The 22,026-nt window shown below is 44.0% G+C and overlaps 1 protein-coding gene across 1 annotated transcript; it reads left to right on the plus strand.

Moving 5' to 3' along the window:
* The first annotated feature begins 3,668 nt into the window (after positions 1-3,668).
* Positions 3,669-18,748, plus strand: PLD4 (phospholipase D family member 4). The gene is made up of 11 exons (XM_082284348.1): positions 3,669-3,745; positions 6,642-6,731; positions 8,864-9,102; positions 9,783-9,966; positions 11,369-11,489; positions 11,836-11,963; positions 12,132-12,332; positions 12,739-12,878; positions 15,849-16,014; positions 17,042-17,138; positions 18,382-18,748. The coding sequence occupies exons 1-11, from the start codon at positions 3,743-3,745 to the stop codon at positions 18,588-18,590; spliced, it is 1,578 nt and encodes a 525-aa protein (XP_082140474.1). The 5' UTR covers positions 3,669-3,742; the 3' UTR covers positions 18,591-18,748.
* The last annotated feature ends 3,278 nt before the right edge of the window (positions 18,749-22,026 follow it).

Below are 22,026 nucleotides of genomic sequence, written 5' to 3' on the forward strand. Positions count from 1 at the left end.
AATAGAGCATGGTTTCCACGTGTGTGTAGCAGGGAACACCAGAACACTTTGCCTTGAGCAGGGTTTCAGGACCCTTTCTCAGAGTTCTAAGTCTTTGGAGGAGACAGGTTCTTTTTTTTTGGATGTTGTGTGAAGATCTAGCAGAAGACCCTCGTCTGCTGGGTTCTGCCCATGCGATGGAGGGAGAGCACTGTGTCTTTCTCAGCAAGGACATCCAAGGGCTGTTGAAGAGCAAAGCCCTGCTGCTCTCAGCTGTTCCTGATGAGATGGGGTTGGTGTGGGGCAGCAGTGGGCAGTTTGGCTGCAGGGGGTGTTGCTTTCCTTAATGGGGTGCAACTGTTTGGATGCAACCCTGCAAAGACACTGAGCACCAGCACATGGGAGCTCACCAGTGCAGTTCCTAGAAAAGGTGTGTTGTTTTAGTGGATTGGCTGCTGAGGTCTCTGACCAATGTGGGCTGAGCAAGAGAAGACAAGAACAATGAGTGTACGAAAACAGCACTCACTAGGACTCTACTGTGATTAAGCCTTTTCTCCTCTGAACAGAAAATACTGAAAATACTGTCCTCGCCAAAAGAGTTGGTGCCAGGAAGGGGTTGTTCAACCCTAAATGATTCTGTCAACATTCAAATCACAGGAAGGAAAAAAACCCCAAAATGTGGCATCCACCTGGTGCCTATGGACACTTCCCAGACAAGAGGAGATCCAGAGGCACAGGTGAAATTTGGTTTCAGCAAGAGGACTCATGTCTTCAGCAAGAGAGCAGGGTCACCCCTTTGGGTGGTACGTTTTTCCCTGGGAATGGAATCTCCCTCCCAGCCACTGACACCTGGGCAGTCTGAAAGAGGATGTATTAGAACACAGCCTGTAACAAAACTTCACCTCAGGGAAAGGAAAGAGACCTCTCTGTAAGCAAAAAACCATTATGTTTAAGAGGACTTGAGGAGTGAGACTGCACTGGGCCAGTGGTGTCCTGGTTTGGCAGGTGCTTTGCAAGTTGAAGAGAAGGAGTGTAATTTTTATAATATGAAATACATTCAACCCAGCACACACTGAAGTATTTTCCTAATACTTGCAGGTCATCTTTCCCAGGTGTGACTGGAGGGTGGTGCTACACAAGAAAAGTGACAAGAGTGAGACAGCAAAGAACTCTCTGCAACCCCTTGCGCTATATGAATCACTGATTTATTTATTTGTTTTCAACTGAAATATTTTTCTGAACAAAACATGACTGACAGGCATTTAGTATATCATTTTAGGCTGATTAAAATTATTCCAAATAAGTTAAAATATTTTAAGTTAAATGTTTCAAGTCCATGGTCAGATATTTTACTGAATTTACTGAATATTTTAAAAAGTGGAAACTGAGTAAATCTTTAAAAATACTTCCAAAGAAATCACAATTTTATTTAGACTTTGAAATTTTCCCTAGGCTTGTCAGCTGAATCACTTCCCAGTTCTAGACCTGAAATAACTTCTTTTGGGTCCCCCCTCCCCAGCTAATTTGAGTATACAATCTTTTGGCAAAAAGTATAAATAGAGCATTTTTCTTTTCAAGTGTATGGACCTTGGCTGTTCCTGCCTCCCATCCTTCTGTCGACTGTTGGTATTTGGAGCCCAGCCTTGTTCTCATGAAACAGAAAGTGTAGTTTTGTAGTAATCTCTGCAGTGGTACTGATGTTTTTGTCTATAATTAGTTCTCAGAGATGAGAATGTGTTAAACTGACAGTTTCTTCTTAGCAAGCCTCCCACACAGGCAGAAAAAGCTCTTTCACTGTATCTTTTAATGCACCCTATAAGAAACTGGAGTCCAGGCATGATTTTTAGAGGGAATATGTTAACCAGAGAGTGCCACCCAACCGTACAGCGAGAGAAGCGTTTACTCTGTGTGTGGGATGGTGGCAAGTCAGCCAGAGCAACTGGTAGAAGGAGCCTTGTCTGAGAGATGGGGAAGAGGAAAAATAAAGAAAATTTCTTGTTTGCTCTAAAACTTTCCACTCTTTTTTTCTTTCCTTCCCCCAGCTGCATGAATTGGTCAAAGAGAATCATATTCTACCCATAAACCCACTTCTATCCTGAAACTTTCATAGCTATGACACCACTAGTAAGATCAGAAATGCAGAATTGTTGGGCTGGTATGTGAGATCAGATGAGCAGAAGGAAACCAGGGGTTTGCAAGCTGGAGAGGAGGAGGACAGTGGAATTCATCAGTGCTGCAAGTGGTTAGAGAGCAGACAGGAGGAGAAATACAGGTCCTTTTCCTGGAAGCTGCCTTTCCTCTGGTACAACCAGCTTGAACTAAACTGGTGATATTGGAGAAATAAATGATAAATCCTGAAATTTGTACAAAGGTGCTACTGCCTGTGTGGTTCAATTCTGAAGTCAGTGGGAGCTTTCGTGACTTGTGTTGACATAGTTCATGCCAGGATTTCTGTCCCCCACACAAGCAGAAGCTTAGCTGAAATATTTAGTTGGGATGCTCAGCCTCTGAAGTCATCTGAAGGCCAGGGACACTTCCTGGGGACAATGTGGACCTTTAGCAGGGTGGCTTTCTGGAGCTGTGTTTTCTTTGGCTGCAGATCCTGCCTTCAGTTTTCTGGTAACCCAAATCTACAGGAACATCAGCAGCGTTTGCTTTGTTTTTAAGTCCTGTTGTAACAGAGATTTGGGATGGCTCCCATGATAAGTGATCTGTGCACAGCAGTAAATTCAGGGGCAAGCTGGCTGGACAGACAGGTGTCCTATCTGCTCCACCAACTACCTTTTGGGCTTCTTTGAGTTCATGCTTGTGTTTTGGTCTTAAGGGAAGCAGAGGACTCATGGCACTTTCAGCTTCCCAGGGAAAATCCTCTTTCTGCTGTTCCAGACCTGTCCTCTGGCTCCTTTTTTTTTCCATCTTCAGCAGCTTAATACAAGGTATGCTAAAGTCTCGTGTTCCAAGCTGTCTCTCCATTGACTCCTTAGAGCATCCTTCCCCTGGTACTGCACCAGGGAACTGCATCCTTGGGTTCAGTAGGAACGAGGGGCTGCCTGGAGAACAACAGCAGTGTCCCCAGAGTGATTTGTGTTGGCTGAGGGGCAGTCTTTGTATTTTTAAAGAAGGCATAATTTCTTAGGAGCTTCCCCAAACTCAATGTCAGATGTAACCCCTCAACATTGTCACTGCAAATTCCAAATGCCATGTGCAGATGAGGGCTGCACTGTTTCAAAGGAGCTCGTTTGCTCCCTTATATTTGTCCAAGCATGACTGAGCAGGAAAGTGCTTTCAAGAAAACCTTTGCAGAGAGGTTGTTTTGGAGGGTTTGTTTGTCTGCTTAAAATGAAGCTTCTGGTGGGCTAAGAATAATGCAGTTAAGAATAGTGCCATGTTTGGGTTGCTAACAGCACCAAAGCTGAGCAGTCCTTTCAAACAGTATCTTCTCATGCTGATCTGGACTCTGACTTTACACCACTGAGTGGGAGCTTTGCCATCCAACATAGCAAGTTACGGCAAACAGGTGAAGATCAGGACCTGGAGTCTAAGAACTGGGTCACAACAACTGGATGGTAACTTAGCACCCTGTCAGTGCATGTTGTGAAACTCAGTGTCTAAGAGGAAGTGATTTACAGCAGGAGGGGAAAAAACCAAGAAGAACCCTGAACAAATGTGCTGATGAAGGGCATTGAGCACTGCCTCTTGTACACAAGGCTGGGAGTAACATCCGAGTGCAGTGGGACATCTGCACAGGAGGAGACCTTCCAGGATGGTAAGTACATTTTGTCATCATCTTGAGAGAGCAGGGGGGTGGCCATGGAGAGATGAACGCACCTTGTTTGTCTGAGGAACTTCAAACAGCTCCTGGGGAGGATTTTGTATAGTGAAAAAATCACATTCTTGTGTTTGAAATTCCAAGTCTGACACAGTTTGTTTCTGGTGAAGAAGTACCAAGAGGTATTGTGGAGGCAAGGAGAAAGCAACCTTAATGTTATAAACAGCAGTGTCCTGTGAGTACTCAGCAGACTGGCATTAGCTGGTGTCCCAGCCTGTGAAGCAATGCTAAGTAGTGCTTGTATTTATTGCTCTTGGCTGAACTTCAGTCATTGAAATTGGCAGCTGGCAGATCCCTGAAAGCTTCGAGGGAGCCAGAGTTAATTGCTGACTAGCTACAATATTATTCTTAGGATTTCTGGTTGAGTCTGTGATGTTTTCCTTCTTGAAAATTAAACTGCCTGTTTTCAGAGCAGTTCTCATGGCTTCTGTACAGCAGGTGGGACTCCAACCCATCACCAGTCAAAGACATCAAGAAGGGCTTTGTTTGAACAGAATGTAGATGGTTCTATCACAGCACATACGAGATCTGTTCACCTTCGTATTTTAAGAAAAATGCTGCTTTTTGAAGACACTTTGTAACTGTTGCTGAAAAAGAGAAGCGAAACAAGTTGTTTCTGGTAAGCTCCATCTGTCTGAGGCCATCACGTGGCTCTAAGAGCACTGACACCTGCAGTTTCTTAACAAGACACTGCCTGGGTTACCAAATGTGACTTCAGGAGCCAGAGGGACAAGGCAACACCTCTCAGCTCCAGTTCTGTGATGAGAAGTATCCATCGTGGCTGTTTGTTCCTGGCCAGCCCAGCTGATTGGGTTATCTGTGCCAAAGCCCCGGGCTGTGGAGTGTGACCTGCAGCCTCAGTAGGCTCTCCTGGCCCAGCCTGAAGGGCTGCTGCTGTTTGTCAGCTGCCTTTCTCCTCCTCCTTTAAAATTCCTTTGCCTCAGTTTCCCACCCAACTCTCACATCTTCTCTCTTGCTCTTTCTTGCCTTTCTTCCCACTAAGTTTTCTGGGTGGGTATGTGACCACTTCCTCTCATGTGTGTTGCTGTCACACACTTTCACTGTGTGGTGGGTTATATCCCCCACCTGCTTGGACTGTCAGCTCTTTGAGGTAAGACAGTGGGTCTTTATATTGTGCTTAAAACATGAACTGGGACTTCAGAGGTATGGAAATGGCCAACTGTCCTTCACTGCTGGCAGCCACTCCATTTCTCCGGGTCTGGGAGAAGGGATGTTTATCTGCATGCACTTGTGACTATGTCTAGTGTAAAAGCTTGCAGCTGAGCCTGGGGCAGCAAAAGGAAGTGACAGTGAAAAGTGTAAGTAAAACTGCTTTGGGAAGTGGGCCCTGCTACAGTGATTACAGCTGATAACAACAAGCAGGTCTTGAAATGGAAACATGGCTTTCTGCTCTGCAGCTCTAGTATGCTTTTAAGCAGGAGTGTTTATACCTTTTCTTACCTGTCCACCTTTTCCATCTTTGTCATTCTCTCTCATCTGGTCTTTTACCACAGGCCCTTCCTTTTCACACCCCTGTGTTCCCCAAGTCACTGTTTCAGACCCACCTCCCTTGTCTTCCAAGACATCCTCCACCTTTGTGGTTCAGCTCCACCAGTACCTGTGAGTTGGGTCCCACAGAAGCTTTTGGGGCTGTGTCTGGGCAGTGTCCAACCCCTGCTTGTTCCACACAGTCACAGCATCCATACTGAAAGGTGGAGTGGGCAAGAGTTGGATGCAGCATGGAACGTGTACAGCCATGCTGCTTTACTGCTGGGGGAGGGCAGACACCATAAACCCACCCAGTTCAGGTGACAACAGCTGTGAACACATGGCAAGATGGATGGGACACGTCTGGCAGGATCCTTCCTACCTAAAACTTGAGTGTGGCCACCTCCAGAGCAACTGCATATCCAATAGCACTGCAGCAGGTTCATCCTCCAGGCTGCAAATGCCCAGCAGCTCACAGGTCTGAAGCAGTTGTTCAGGGACTGGGCGGGTGGTGGTATCATCTGGTAGCACCTTCTGAGATCTGCTGTACCCCAGGATCTGCTTCTTGCTTCTGAGAATGAAAAATGTCAGCTGGCTCCTGTGGGGTAAATTCACCTCTGCCAATGCAGGGATGATTCATGACCTGCTGGGCATGTGTCAAGTTTTTGAGAAGGTAAAAGAGGCAAGCGTCAACTCCCCTTGTCTGACCATCTGCTGTGAGTTTTGGCATATTTTGGTATTTGCTCTTACGGTTGCCTCTGCTGGTGGTAACACAAGATTGGAGAAATACTGTCTGAGGAGGAGAAGAAGATCACTGATTTTCTAGAGTCATGGCCGCAACAGGGGAGTTTGTATTTCAGCCTGGTCCCTGTCCCCTTAACAGAGTCACTTCTGGAAGACATGCTGGCATTGAAGACAACTCACAGGCACGGGAAGAGAGCAGGAGCCTGACAGAGTCACATGTAGGATGAGACTGATGCTGCACACTATCACCCACAGCTTCTGCATTTAATTACTGCTTGTTGGCAAATATGTTTGGGTGGGTGTTGAAGGATGGCTGGAAGAGGCAGCCATGCAGTTGTTTACACATTAATTACTGCAGGGATTTTTGTGTGTAGACAGCAATGGGGAAAAACTGCAGGGACCTGTCTCTCTGTCACTTTGGAATCTGTTAATGTCACTCAAGACCCATAATACAGGGAGGATGTTGCACAGATCCATACTTAAATCTCAGAGCACTGCGTAAAGCAGTGGCAGTAACCTGCACTTTTTGTCTGTAATTGGCTATACACAAATGTTGTCATAAAGCTTTATTTTTCCCTTTGCATACATTTCTGTTTTTCAGGTTGTGAAAAAAGCATTAAAAACATCCGTGATGTTTAATGAGTCCTCCAACATGAAATTAGGCGTGAACAATCAAAAAGACGTCAAAACGGTAATTACTGGGATACACCACATTTGCTTACAAGAACTGAGATTGCGCTGACATTTCTGAAAAGAAATAACAGGTTAAGAAGAATGATCTTATTGCCCATTTCAGAAATCTGTGTAGGTTTCAATCCTATTTGTAAACAAGTGAGTGACAAAACTCCCATTGATTTATCCGATAGACTGATCAAACCTTGCCCAGAGGGAGTAATGTGGAGCTAAATCCTGCAGCTCTGTCTGGCTCAGGACAAGGACCCCATGCTCGTACAAACAGCCTCACTTCCACCATTGGCACAGCATTTATTCATGTATTCATTTATTCACTTATTCAACATGCCCAGAGTACCTGGACATCACAGTGTATAGCATGGTGACAGCTACGATGTGACTGCAAAATAGATTTCTTACCTCGAAATGTCTTCTGAAACCTGGGCAATGTTTAAGTCTTGCTAATGTGTTCATGTGATGAAATGCAGAACTGTTAAAAATGAGTGAGGGTTTTGTTTGCCCTTGATGAGGCAGAGAACAAGCCAGAGGGTCAAAATTTAAGTAGATAGTTTAAAAATGATTATTTAATTAAAATCACTGCCTGAAATAGATGTCAGGATTGTAGATTTTGAGAAAAGCAGAGCAAAATTACAAACAAGAAGTGTTATCCACATAGAATCTGAAACAGAAACTTCCAGAGGCAAGTGATTTCTGTGGAGTTTTCCCATGTGCCCTTTTGGGAGCTCAGATTTATGGCTATGGTGGGTGCCTCACGACCACCCCAGACTCGATTCTCCTGCCTGGAAGTTCAGAAGCTCAGCTCTGAAGTGCATGTTGCCTGTCACAGGCTGGTGGATGGTCCCAGCTCCCAAGAATTGCCATGGGGAGCCAGACATGATAATTATTTGGGGGAAATAGATCTGCATGCGTGGTTGGTTGTCTTTTCCTGCTCAGTACAGGGCAGCATTTAGAGACTGGTCCTATGCTTTTCTGCATGTGAGTGGCTGGGCTGCAGATCTGAATCTACCAGGTAGCCAGGCTATTTTTATTTTTTTTCCATCTTCATTCAGGAAAAAAAATAAAAGTGCAGCAAAAGAGAAACGAAACTAACCACACTAGAATGACATGGGAATACTGTTCACACAGATAATTAAGATTTGTGTAGTTTCACTTAAGGGAGGTTTAAGACAAAACCAGAACATGTTCAGAAACCACAAAATGTGTTTCTGCCTCTGACAATTTCTGAACTGTTTTTTCTCCCCTGACTTCATAAATTTCCTTTTTATGGTAATGCTTGGCTTGATCCCACAGCTAATCTTGTGTTAGAAATTTCCTTATTTTGATTTTGGTAAAAATTTTGTTGAACATCCATTGGTCTTGTGCTAAAATAAAGTTAATCAATGTCAAATTAATCATAAGGCTTGGGAAAAAACAAGGGATAGATATGTTGGCACAAAAAAATTAAACCAAAAAACTGAACTAAAATCACGGTCTTCACAAAAACCAACCCAAATCCATTTCCAAATTTTCTTTTTTTTTTTTCCCCAAGTGCATTTTATTTTATCATATCTCCTTTCCAGAGTGTTTGTTCCACTTGGTTCTCTGATTTCAAGGTTTCATTTCCTTTCCTGAAATGAAACCTTGTGATTTCAATGAGGATCAATTGGGCAAGCTTCGGTCCATTTCACTGCACTTCATCCCATTCGCTTTTATTGTTTTCACTTCGTTTCAGAATTTTCTCTTCTTTCTTTTAGCATTTCATTTCTTCAATATCTTCTCCTGTCTCTTTGTTTACCTTTCTTCCCTGAGTTCGGGATTTCAATGTGAATAATTTTGGCACGTTTTGGTCCTTTTCACTGCACCTCATTTGAGTTTAAAGGGACCTTTTAAAGGTCATCTAGTCCAACCACCCACAGAAAGAAGGGACATCTTCAACTAGATCAGGTTGCTCAGGGCCCCATCCAAGCAGACCTTGAACAGGTGTTCCTCACTTTCAGTGCTGCATCTAAGAACACCATTTGTCAGTAGCTGCAAGCAGATCTCATCTTCAAAGACTGTGATTTATTCACCTGCACAGGCAGTCATCCATTAGCTGGTGCTTCAGTGTCTTGGTGATCACTTTAATCTTCTCTTCTGTGGATCCTGTTCCAGTTTCAAATCTTAGGGGCAGTTTTGATGCTTGGTCTTGTCCTGATGGCTCTTTACTTCATGAGTGTGGACAGCACAGTTGATCCTAACAGAGAAGAAGCAGCAGTTGTCAGCATTTACAGAAAGGTGGAGGAGGAAGAAGGACTCTACGGAGATCTCCCAGAGGAAGAAGGACTCTACAGAGATCTCCCAAGAACCGCAATAACTGAGGAGGACACCAAGAGATCCAATGACTCCTGCAGGTGAGTCAGGTTAGATGGCACTTGGAGAAGTCATCACCAGATGGAGAAATAGTTACAGTGCTGATAATATCAGCAAGGGTTTTATTCTCTTCCTGTTGTATCATAAGTGATGAAGCACCACTAATTTGGGAAGAGTGGGGGTGTTGTTTAGGCACTGGGTAATTGGTAGTTGCCTGCTGTGAGGGGCAGTAGGGGCAGTGTCACAGCTCCTCTCCCAGTCCTGTGCTTGTATGTTTAGCTCAGCTCGGTTGCTCCTCTGCCACCTCCAGGCCATCTCCTTTTGTGGCAGCAGTGGGAGGCAGCAGAGTGACCAGCTGGCAAAGCAGCCTTTCTCAGAGGCTGGAGGGGCAAGGAATATCTGTGCTGGGAGAGGGTGAAGAGTTACCTAAGTGACATCCAGCTAAGGGGGTTTGCTTTTCTCTGTATCTTAGGCATGGTAAAATAAACAGATTTCAGAGTGGGTACTGAGAAGCTGTTTTGCTGAATTAGGGAGGACACTGTACAATATAAGCTTGGCTATAAAAACTAGGGGTAGAAAGCACTCCCAGCCTGTTTGTCCAGCTCAGTTTGTTTGCTGTGGAGGTTGACATGCAGCATGGCCAACTGTGTGGCCTAACAGGTGCTTGGTGTCCTGTTAGGGTTACAGTCACTTGTTTCACAAAATACAATTGCCATTGCAGCTTTGAACTTGTGGAAAATGTTCCTTATGACTTACCCTTTGAGATAAACAGCACTGCAGCCAAACCCTTGTACCAAGCCTGGAAGAGACTGCTTGATCTAGCCCAGGAAAAAGTTCATGTAGCTTCTTACTATTGGTCTCTTACTGGGAAGGATATCAGTGTCAATGACTCCTCTTCTAAGCAGGTAAGGTAAAATCAACAACAAGCATGTCTGTGGTTGTTTTTCCTCATGTACATGTGGCAAAGGGCAGGTTGGCTGTGTGGTCTGTCTCCCAGAGACATTGCTTGACTCCTCCTGCAAACCCAGGAAGGTTTTCCATGCTGTTCTGAAGCAACACTCCAACCTTCCTCCTCCAGTCAAGTTAGACTCCATCTGGGCTCTGCCCATGTCTCTAAGTATTTTTATGCTGTTTTAAGAGCGTGCAGCTGTCAGCCTCAAACCCACATTCACCCTGTGGATGGCTGAGCTGTGAAAGGGGCAGGCAGTGGCAGAGCTGAGGAGCCTACAGGATTCCGTGTACACGAGTGATGGTGCCAATTCCCACTGGTTAGTGGGAAGGGTCAGGAAGCAAAGTCTGCTCAGGGACTTCTGACAGCTGCAGAGGCTGCTTCTCCCCTGTGTGCAGACACAGCACCTGCATCCACCCACTGGGCAGCTGTCCTGGAGCCATGACTCTGGACAGCTAAGGAGGACATTGGACAGTAGCTAAGGAGGCTCCCTCTCCTTTGCAGGGTTCTCCTCCTGGGCACCCTGAGTGGTCAGGCTTCCTGCGGGACCTTTCTGGCTCTACCACCAAAAATAAATGACAGAGGCCATGGCACAGCCTCACCTTGCAACCACCCATGATGTTTAATTGTCCCTTGGCTCCACTTCAGCCTGTGGCAGCTAGCAAACTCCCAGACAATCCTGAGCAGGGTCTGGGGGGCTGTTCTGAAAAACAGATGGGACAAGGTCACGCTGTTTCAGGCAGGAATGGAGCTTAGTTGTGTCGGGAATTCTGCTGTTTGCTGAAGTACCACATGCTGGCCTGGTTATTACTGTGGGCCCAGTCTCTGCCTCCTTCCTGGCACATCTTCCTCACTGTCTTCACAGGCTCTGGGGCTGCTCCCCTTATCTTCCTCCCTAGGTGTTTCTGGTGGTATAAGGTGCCATTAACTGCACACGAGAAGAAGTAAAAGTGGCAGATGTAAGGCTGAGCCCTGTCTCTGCTAAGGGACAGCTCAGTGTTGGACAGTCTCTGTCACCTTTATCCTCAGGGAGAAAAGACTCCACACATCTGTTGAGCATCAGGGTCCAGCAGCTGATTTTCACTGGGACATTCACCTTTGAACTCTGGGATGTTTATGGTCATACTTTTAAACCTTACATCTAATAGCATTAAATGACAGAAAATAAACTTTGATTCATACATTGGATCAGAATCTTTATTCCCTCTTTACTTGAAACACTCCTGAAATAGGTGAAATTTCTGACCTGCTTTGCACGGGGGTTCTTCAAAGGAAGCACCCATTAGTAACACTGGACTCGCATATATCTTACTAAACATTCTGTAATAAAATTTAAAAAATAACAATGTACCACACAGGGTGAAGATATTCTGCAGAGGTTTGAGAGGTTACTCGCAGAGAATGTCTCTTTGTATATTGCAGCAAGTTCACCAACTCTGGCTACAAAATCAAGGGACCTCGAGCTTTTAGCAGAAAAAGGTAATTATTTCCCTTCAGTGATCCACTCAGAGCTTCCATATTGTAAAAGGGCATCTAGGTAAACTGGTCTCCAAGGCCTCTTCTGGTGTGGTGCTTGCATGGGTTCACAGGATAAGCACTATCTGTTCACTAATTCATGTTTTTTTCTGTGTCTCTTTAGGATTTTCCTGAAAATTCACATTTTGTGTATTTTTTTGAAGTTACTGTGTTTCCAGGAATGAGAGCTTGTGAATTTTGGTAGTTATTACTACCTGCAAGAGTCAGACATGCAGACATATTCTGGCTGTCGAGGAACCATCTCCATGCTATATCTAAACTCCTTGTTCCCCTCTCCCTCTTTCTTTAGGGGCTCACGTGAAAAAGATTGATTTTGGACATTTGACAGGAGGAGTGTTGCATAGCAAATTCTGGATAGTAGACATGAAACACGTATATATTGGTAGTGCAAACATGGACTGGAGATCTTTATCTCAGGTAACCTCTGCTACTGCATATTCAAAAATCTGGGGGAAAATTCATGTCCTCGCAGATAACAGAGAAAAATCGTAATGATGTAAAATATTGTCAAAGTGGAAGAAACAGCAAAGAAAGCCCTGGAGGTGGCTCCTTCTGGAGCTGTGACACAGCTTGCTTTCTTTGCAGGTGAAAGAGTTTGGTGCTGTGATGTATAACTGCAGCTGCTTGGCCAAAGACCTCTGGAAAACGTTTAGTACCTACTGGGATGTTGGATATCCTAATGCAACCATCCCATTCCCTTGGCCTCTTAACTATTCTACCCACATTAACAATCGTCGGCCTCTGGAAGTAGAATTTAATGGAATCTTGACAGAAACCTATTTTTCTGTAAGTACCTTTGAAAATAACATGACAGACTGTAAGCTGTGTTTAAGGATTGAGCAGAAAAGGTTCTTCAGCAATCCTCCTCAGCTGCTTGTGTTCCAGGTGGATAATAATTTGTTCCTTAGGTTTCTCTGGAACTTTTCAAAGAATAGGGATAACCCCAGCATTAGCTGTCAAATTGTATGGCAGGAACAGTGTGCAGGTCTCTTTTAGTCACCTGTAGGCTCAATGTATCAATAAGTATCTGACCCAGCAGGACATGGAAGGCATGAGGAAAGATGGTGGTCCATCTCAAGTGTTTTGTGATATTTTAATGAAAACTAGACAAGTCTAAACATAAATGAGTCGAAGCCTGAGAGAAAAAAATTAATTAAATCACTGATCTATGTGTTTTCTTTTTTTTTTACAGGCTTCCCCTCCAGCATTTTGTCCAGAAGGTCGCACCCATGACCTCTATGCCATACTCAGTATTATCAGTCAGGCAGAGAAGTTTGTCTATGTTTCTGTTATGGAATATTTCCCTACCAGCCGTTTCATTCATCCAAAAAGGTACAATTTGAATCCTGAGCAAATCAGTTACTTGCACTACATAAAGAAAAAAAATATGATTCCCTTCCTTCTGCAATTAAAATATTCAGAGTGGAGAGAACTGAGGCTTTGCTCTGCATTCACAATTATCCCATGGACTATGCCTCCCAGGTACCAAAGTACAGGATGAGAGGAAATGGCCTCAAGTTGTGTCAGGGGAGGTTTAGATTGGATATTAGGAAAAAGAAATTCATGGAAAGGGTTGTCAACTATTGGAACAGACAACCCAGGGAGTCACCATCCCTGAAAGTGTTTAAAAAATCTGTGGATATGGCACTTGAGTACATGGTTTAGTGGTGAACATGGTGCTGGTGCTGGGCTGAGTTGATGATCTTAAAGGTCTTTTCCAGCCTTAACAATCCTAGGATTCTGTGAGTCCAATCCTGATGCTGCAGGAAGGATAGTATCCAATACCTGTGTGCTTTGCTGGTGTTTTAGAGCAGCCTCCTGTGCTCTACGCACAGCAGGAAAGCCGTGAAGTGCCAGACTAGGGACAGTCAGGTACAGCGTCCTCCAAAATTCAACACAACAGCTTTATGAATAGAGAGAGGAAAGGGAACACCAGAAATATATCTGACATCAGATTTTTCAGAGAAAACATTGTTGTGCTCTCCTTTCTTGCTCCTGTTTTTCTTTCTTGATGTCCTTTACTTCTGAAGAGTCTTGGCTTCCTGCTCTATTTCCTGCTTGATGCACTTGACCCATTTTTTAGAGGGTGGTTCTTGACTGTCCTGACCTTTGCAGTGAGAGCTGAAACAGTCTCTAAAAGAAACTCCTGGGGTTTTTTGTTTGTTTGGGGCTTGGTGGTTTTTTGTTGTTGTTGTTTGGGGGTTTCTGTTTTGTTTTGTTTTGTTTTTAATAATTCCACCTAAGTTCCAGCAGCAGCTTCAGAGAGAAGGTGATAGTGGTGATCTGGAGTAATCACAGAATCATAGAATGGTTTGGGTTACAGACCATCCAGCTTCTCCCCTCCTGTGCAATGGGCAGGGACACCTTTCATTAGACCAGGTTGCTCAAAGCCCCATCCAGCCTGGCCTTGAGCCTGCGTGTGGTGAACCACTGCCATGGTCCCAGAGACTGCCCAAGGTCACAGCAGAACGATGCAGACTCTGCACATGAACCCAAACCTGAGCAACATGGAAAGTTAGTCAGTCATGGGGCATCACTAAGACTCCCAAATCCTCTTAGATATGCTTGAATTAGGGTGTTTACATGCAACCAAGTGCTCTGAATTATCTGCTTATAACATTTCTGAGTTTACCAACCATCTAAATAATCTGAGAAAGAAGTTCAAGTGAAATAATTATGTACAACATGACTTGCTGAATAGGGTAAGCTCTAGACTGCCACTTAGCCAGAATGATACCATGCATTATGTCCTCTGTCACAACTGTGTAAAGCCTCTGTTGTTCAGCTGGGGCATGGGTGTGTTCTGGGGAAGATTTTAGAATAATAGAGAGACACAGATAATTCTACTGTCCAAGAAACAAAATCTCAAGACTAGCTTCTACTTGGAGGATGTATTTAATAAATCAAACAGCTCAGAGGATTTTCAGTTTCTGTGTTGTATGGTTGAGTCTCTGGGTTTCTCATCTTCTGATTTTAGCCAAGAATAAGCCCAGAAATGTCTCTTTTCCCCCTTAGGATTGAGTGAGTTAATACTCCTTATTCTTCATCTGAAGGCTTAATCCACAGTTTGTGACATCTAGGGCTGATCAGATGCAAACAAGAGTTTGAAAGGCCCAGGGAAAGCAGTGCAGGGCCTCGGGCTATCTCCACAGCAACCAGCTGTAGTGCCATGAATTGAAGCTGATTAGTTCAGGTTAGGTTCCTCCAGCAGCTGAGGCAGAGGAAACAAAGCTGCTGTCTAATGCCTGAGTGTTAATCAACTGGAAACTGATATATTTGAAAAATTGAAACCATTCAAAAATTGCATTTCAAATAGCATGATTTTCCAAGTTTTTCAGGATCTATAAGTCAAGCCTGAGCCTCAGAGCACGTGGCCAGGCCATTGATCGCAATAGGACGATGCACAGGAGAGGATTAGATAATTCAGGCCTTTGTACATAAGACCAAAAGGATTAAGTTAGGCAAATTAATTCATCATTGCTCATGGGACTGTGAGCAAATGCTAGACCTCTCTCTGTATCAGCCCTCCAATCTGTACTAAACATGGTCGTCTCGCTCCGTGCAGCATTTTTTAGGATCTACGGAATGAAAATGCCATGTGGGGGTTTGGAGTTACTAGCCCTGGGATGTACATTGTCCAGCTCTTAGTGTTGTGTAGCTGGGTGAAGGATGTTAAAAATGCTCCCCACAGCTCCTGCCAACACAAGTGTCAGGAAAATGGATTTTCCCCTGTTCAGGGAACAAGGAGAGCACAGCTGTGTCCATTACCTTGGGGGCACATGACAAGGGCAGGGAGGAGTGGGGAGGGGTAGAGCCTGCCCACACTGGCTGATGGCACAGGACCACTGCAAACACTGGAAACAGTCTCCAGGGCCCTGGAAAGGCCACATTCTGCAAAATGGTTCTTAGACTTTCCTCCGGGCTCTGCACTGCCTTTTTTACTCTGGGCTGTACGAACAGGTTTTACCCTGGAGTTGCTATTGTTATCTTTAGTTTCCTAGGAAATGAGCATGGTGAAACCATGCTGTATCTGTGTATGTGCACTCTACTAAGCTTTACATTTTTGATGAATTTCACCCCAATTTGGCAGAGTCTGGAGGTCTCAAAACACGTTCTGTGAAAAGAACGGACTTGGTAGAAGGCAGAAATCTTGTTTGTACCTCCAGGGAAGCCACAAGTGCTTTACTTACTAGACATCAGAGATCCCATCTGTGCATCATCACTTGTAGTCTCAGTTTATTGTCACAGCTTTCTACTGAACTGTTTAAAAAAATATCCCTTTTTGCACCTCCTTTTCTGCAGATACTGGCCAGCCATTGACAACGCCCTGAGACGTGCAGCTTTCAACCACAGAGTGCAAGTCCGGCTTCTGGTCAGCTGCTGGGCATACACTGACCCAGCCATGCTCCACTATCTGAGGTCCCTGCGTGCTCTCAACAACCCACATGCCCACATCAGTGTCGAAGTGGTATGATAACAAACCTGATTTTGGAAAGACAGCTTGAGGATATGGCCCCATACTGGTTTTTGAGACTAAGCTGCAGTTTGTGTGTACAAATATTAGCTTTTAGAGAAGCAGGTTGTCTGTTTTTGCAGTGACTGCTTCACATTCTTGTGAAAAAGAGGCCCAATATATAATCTTTGAGGAAGCAGCTATTTCAAGCTATGAGTGATATCAGGGATGTGCCTGGCTGTGGCACTTGAGACATTATCCTGGCAGTTGCTTTTGCTGAGCACTGTGACAGTAAGAGTTTATATGATAATTTAGTGGTCCTCTCAGAGACCTTTTCCTGCATGGAGTACTTTAAATGGGTCTAATTGCTATCAGTTTTTTTGAATTGAGAGATCTGCTCTCTGTCTATATAGATAGACCTATTTTTGAACACTAAATATTGCACACAGGCCATAAGCATGAGGCTGGAATGCATCAAGTGGAGTGGGGATGGTGTGAATGCTCCCAACATGATGCAGTAACCACAACAGAGAGACACCACAGAAGGAGGCGTGGGTTTCAGAAAAAAAAACTAAGAAGGGACAAAAATGTAGTTTTTGGTAGGAGTTAACACAACAAGTTAGGCATTATAGTTGCCTGCAGTACCCCTCGTGTCTGTGATCAGCCCATTCTCACACAAAATAAGAGCAGCAATCAGTGGTAAATGCAGATCTATTAAACAGCTGTCTAAAACTGCATCTAATTGTCTGCCCTGTAATGATAATAGCTGTGCCACTAATGGAACATTGTGAAGCAAACATTATCTGTATCTGATCTCAATTGCTTATCCAATTTTATGTATAGTGGAAGTATTGTTTGCTAGTTTTCTTGGATAGGAGTAAAATCTCTTTTATGGTGTATTTAATAACAGAGTGCAGTATGTTCTCTTCTGTTCTTCCCATACTATATTCTTTGAAACTATAGAAAACATGCACTGTCCAATCATGAAGTCTGTTCCTCACTCTAGTATTTCTGTTTATATTTTTAATTTCTCTCCCTGCAGAAACTCTTCATTGTTCCTGTTCTGAATCACACAAACATTCCTCATGGGAGAGTGAATCACAACAAATACATGGTCACTGATAAAGTAGCCTACATCGGTATGTATTCCATTATTCCAAATACTTACAATATCTCCAGATCTACTGGACTGAGACTGAGATAGGGTCAGCTGCAAGAGTAAAAAATACCTCATTTTGCCATATAAAGCAAAGTGTGTTGTAGGTACAGAAGTACAGATGTGAAGGGAAGACAATAATGTAGGTCAAGTTCAGTAAGAGATTATTTCATATGATTGTGAACCATTAGGAACAGAGCATGACAGGGTTGAATGCACAGCCTGTGCCAAGCACAGTGGGAATTTCACAGCCCGTGTGCTCAGAATGATGCTGGGATAGCTGGTGCTCCAGTATATAACATTATCGTGCTTTAATAAAAAGGAACTGCTGGGAGGAATTAATTCTATGCACTGTTTGTTGAACAGAACTCTAGGAAAGGAAATGAGAAAACAGTAATGTCAACTGTTCTGAAAACTGGGACGATGTTTACGTTTCACTCTTTTATTAGGAACCCTCAAAAAGGGAATGTGAAAGTGCTCTGTCATTTCGGCCAGCTCATCCTCCCAGCAATGCACACCAGCAAATAACCTGATCTTCCAACTGGCTGAGGGTTTACAGCTACAATTGCCTTCAATACTTTAATAACTTGTTTCATACTTGAAGGCAGATATGCACGTAATTTGTTTTCATGCCTAAGCACCTCCTGGAATTGACAGATTTTTCTGGCTAGGGAGATCATGAGGAGACATGCTAAGTGATAAAATGTGTATTTTTCACAGTGCTTGATTTTCTGAATTGAGGTAGCTTTGGAGGGAGCCCTAGACAATGTCTGCAGCTAGATTCCCAGTTTTGCCTGGTTTAGAAGCATGTCAAGCTCAGAACAGCTCCTGAAGGTTTATGGATTAAGAGTCTAGTTTCTCCTTTTGTTTTCCTTTAACAAGTAAAGAGAATTAAGTCCATTAAAGACTTTTTAAACACCCATGTTAAACACCAGCTTTTACCCCTTTTACCCCTCAAATATTGCACTTTATTACCATGTTTATGAGTAGATTTGTGCATTCTGTCACAGGCTGTAAGGAATCAGAAGGTTATGAGCCTTCAGGGTTGCAGTTAATACCAGGTTTCCGAAACCTGAGGTCTGGTATAAGAAGGAGGTGACCCGATTTTTGCTGCCTTGTTGGTCCTAATGAGATTTGCAGTCATAGAGCAAATCAACAAAGCACAGAGATCAAACAGAACACTGAGAAATGAATGTTTTCTAATCAGCTACTTTTCCATTGCATAGGGACTTCCAATTGGTCAGAAAACTACTTCACTGATACAGCTGGTGTGGGACTAATTATCAAACAGAATTCAACCAACCCGCAAAGAAGGCAACAGCCTGTCCAGGAACAGTTGAAAGATCTTTTTGAGCGAGACTGGAATTCCAAATATGCGGTGAATCTGGAAGATGTGCAGGGACAGAAAGACTGTAACTGGAGAGGCAGACTCTGAAGTGAATTGAGATATACATTTAAAATAGAAACAAAAAAATGTATATGAATCTTGTTTCCATGCAAATCAAGGAACTCTCTTCTTTTTGTCTTTGTCAGAGAAATCACTTTCTTGTGGTGTCCATATTGATGACATGAGAATTTCTGATAGTTGACTCTACCTGCAAAACCATTAGTCAGTGTGTGATGTTTGATTTTTTTGTGTGATTACCTCATCCCAGAGTTAATGAAATGCATATGGTGTTGTATGGCAATCTGTCTTATATTAAAGCAAACATCAGAGACACAGATCATTATTGCTGTGCTATTTTATCTTAGGAAACTATATATTTCAACCTAAATGTTCCATTAACGGTGTTTGCTTACATGTGTTTAAACATTTTTAATAAGCTCCTGGACACCTTAAGATTTGAGCCACGTATATGATCACCTACAGTAGCAAGGGCAGATTTTTAAAAGCATTTAGGAATTATAGATACAGGGAAATACCTAAGTGTTGAGGCTAGCTGCTAGAGACAAATATCTGGGATTTAAACCTTGGGGCCAGCTTCCAACTCAGCTGCCCTGGAATCCTGAAAGTCTGGGATGTTTGGATGTGTCTGTGTGTCGGTCTTGTGCAGCAAACAGGATGGGGGAGCAGAGCAGAGCTGCTACATGGGTGCTGTTGTGGCTAGGGCATTCCTCCTGCACTGTGTGCAGTGCTTGTAGAGCCTCCTTGCTCCTTCTGGGCTGCCCTGGTGCTGGCCCTGAGTAGTGTGGTGTTTCTGGGCTGCCTTCCCTTCTGCAGTCACTCAGGGACCACAACCCTGAGCCATCTGGTGCCTTATATCTGTATCCACCACTGCTCTGCCCTGGGTGACTTTCTGAAGTGACAGGAAAGGAGAGCAGGGCACGTGCTCCAGCTGTGAGTGGTGTGAGTGACACTGGGCTGGAGCTCCATGAGCTTTGCCAGGGCTGTGCGCCTCTGCCTGACACTGGGAGTGGAGTCATTGACTTAGGTATTGATTTACACCTCTGTGAATACACAAAAATCCCCATACTAATAAGGACTTTTGGAGATTACCCCCATCAATGTTCCATTTTTTGGTTTCCATGCTGCTCCTTAGCTATCTCTTCAGACACTTCCAAGATTCCTTGGAGTATGTTATCCATCATTACAAATCAATGCTTCTCGTCCCTGTGGCAGATTTTTTAAGCCGTGTAGTTACATGTACAGATATCACTGGAATTTTGTGAGTATTCATATACATGCCAAAATATTGAGGAACATGGAGGTGCTTTTTGTGCTCTCACCCCCCATTTCCTTACTAGAGTTAGCTTGAAAATCTTTGTGAGAATTTACATCTTCAACCAACAAAACCATTTTCTGTAGAGGAGTGCCTTCCTCTAGATGGCACTCCAAGATGTGTTTTTCTGTTTTGGCAGGGATAGATATTGCAGGAGTAAGAAGAAAACTTCTTTCTCTTCTTGTGAGCTCAAATCTGACAGAGCTGGATTAGTTGTTCAGTGGGACAGAGCTTCTGGACAAGCTGGCAGAATTTTCTTATGGCCATATAAGCCTCATGTGGATTAAGGTTTGGCTTATAAAAGAAAAATAGATGCTTAGGAGAGTGCTCTTCTATTTTCTCTACTGATACCACTTTTGGCTTCCTTTATGTGTGGGGGAGGTGGGTGGGGAGTTTGCAGTTAAGACAATGAACTGGATCTAAGAGGAACTTGAGATTATTTCCCTGGTTTCTTGTGAGACTTTTGAAGCCCCTTCATACCTTGATTCTTATTTACTTGTTTTCTATTAGAAAGGTAGACTATCAAGTAAATTATAAGCAGGCTTTGAGTCTCAGTTCTTTTCCATTTATGAAACAGGGTTAATAATAGCCCTTATCCATTCATTTGTTACTTGTCTCTTTCATTTAGATTGTGATTTCTTCAAGCTAAGGACTGTACCAAACCTAAGCTGGGCCTCCAGTGGTGTCCATTAGCATCATGCTTGGACTGATTGGTTATTAGGAAAAGGTTCTTCACCCAGTGGGTGGCTGGCCACTGGAAATGACTCCCCAGGGAAGTTGTCACATTAAGAAGCATTTGAACTACACTCATGGACATGTGGTGTGATTCTTGGGGTTTTCCTGTGTAGAGCCAGGAATTGGACTTTGTGGGTCCTTTCTGACTCAGAATATTCTATGATTTTCCAGTCTGATTGCAGACTGTTCAGATTTTTGTCAGTATTGGTGTATTCCTGTCTAGAAAAAGTCACTAGTTTGGCTCTTGAGCATGGATACTCTCCTCTGATCAGCTCATCCCATGTACCTGTGTTGTGAGGGAGTACAAGGTGAGTGAACTGGCCCTGCTTTACCAGAGTGGCTTTCAGGAGGGACTGCTGCACTGCTCTCCCAGTAGGATCATCTCTGAAAGCTCTTGGTTTGGTGCAGTGCCTTGTGGCTACAGCACTGCTGACAGCAATGCAGACGACAGCAAGACAGAACCTAGCTGGCTCCATGGGTTATGACTACTGACAGGGCCACAAAGTCACCTGGTTTCACACATCAGACACCAGCTTGTTCCAAAAGCTTTAGTACTATCTGTTCTCATTTCTCCCTGCCATTGCCCAGGATTTTCCTTTCCCAGCTATTCCAGAGAAAACATACCTTTGTTGCTTTCATCCAGGTACTGAGAAAACATTTCATCTACCATTTATGCCATATCAGTCATGAATATCCCCATAATCCCTAAAGGATAGCTCTTGGGTCATGGACACTGACTCACAGACCTCTGCAGAGGGCCAGGAAAGTTGGCTTTAGTTGCAAGGTAGATTGTGGTGGTGCAACTTCCTGAGGAGGGGAAGTGGAGAGGGAGGTGCCAATTCTTTCTTCCTGGTATCCAGTGATAGGATGTGTGGGAATAGTTGAAACCTGTGTCGGGGGAGGTTCAGACTTGGCCACATGGACCACGAAGAAATTGAGTTTAAAATCTCTTTTGACAGGAGGAAAAGGGACAGCAAAACTTCAGTTCTGGACAGGAGGAGAGCTGACTTCAGGTTGCTCAAGGAACTAGTGAGTAAAGTCCCCTGGGAAAATGGTTTTGTATTTGAGGGGATTGTTCTGCTCTGCTCTGCACTGGGGCAGCCTCACCTGGAGTCCTGTGAGCAGTTTTGGGTGCCACAATAAAAGACTTTAGAGAGCATCCAAAGGAGGCCACAAGGATGGTGAAGGGTCTGGATGGGAAGCTATATGAGGAGTGGGTGAGGTCACTTGGTCTGTTTAGCCTGGAGGAGACTGAGGGCAGAGCTCACTGGGATCTTCAACCCCCTCATGAGGGCCAATGGAGGGGAAGGTACCAATTTCTTCACTCTCATGGCCAGCGTCAGGACCTGAGGAAATGGCTGGAGCTGAGTCATGAGGGGTTTAGGATGGATGTTAGGAAAGGTTTCTCACCTAAAG

This window comes from Coloeus monedula (genome assembly GCF_965178545.1).
Source record: "Coloeus monedula genome assembly, chromosome: 6".
In the NCBI taxonomy this organism is placed as follows: Eukaryota; Metazoa; Chordata; class Aves; order Passeriformes; family Corvidae; genus Coloeus; species Coloeus monedula.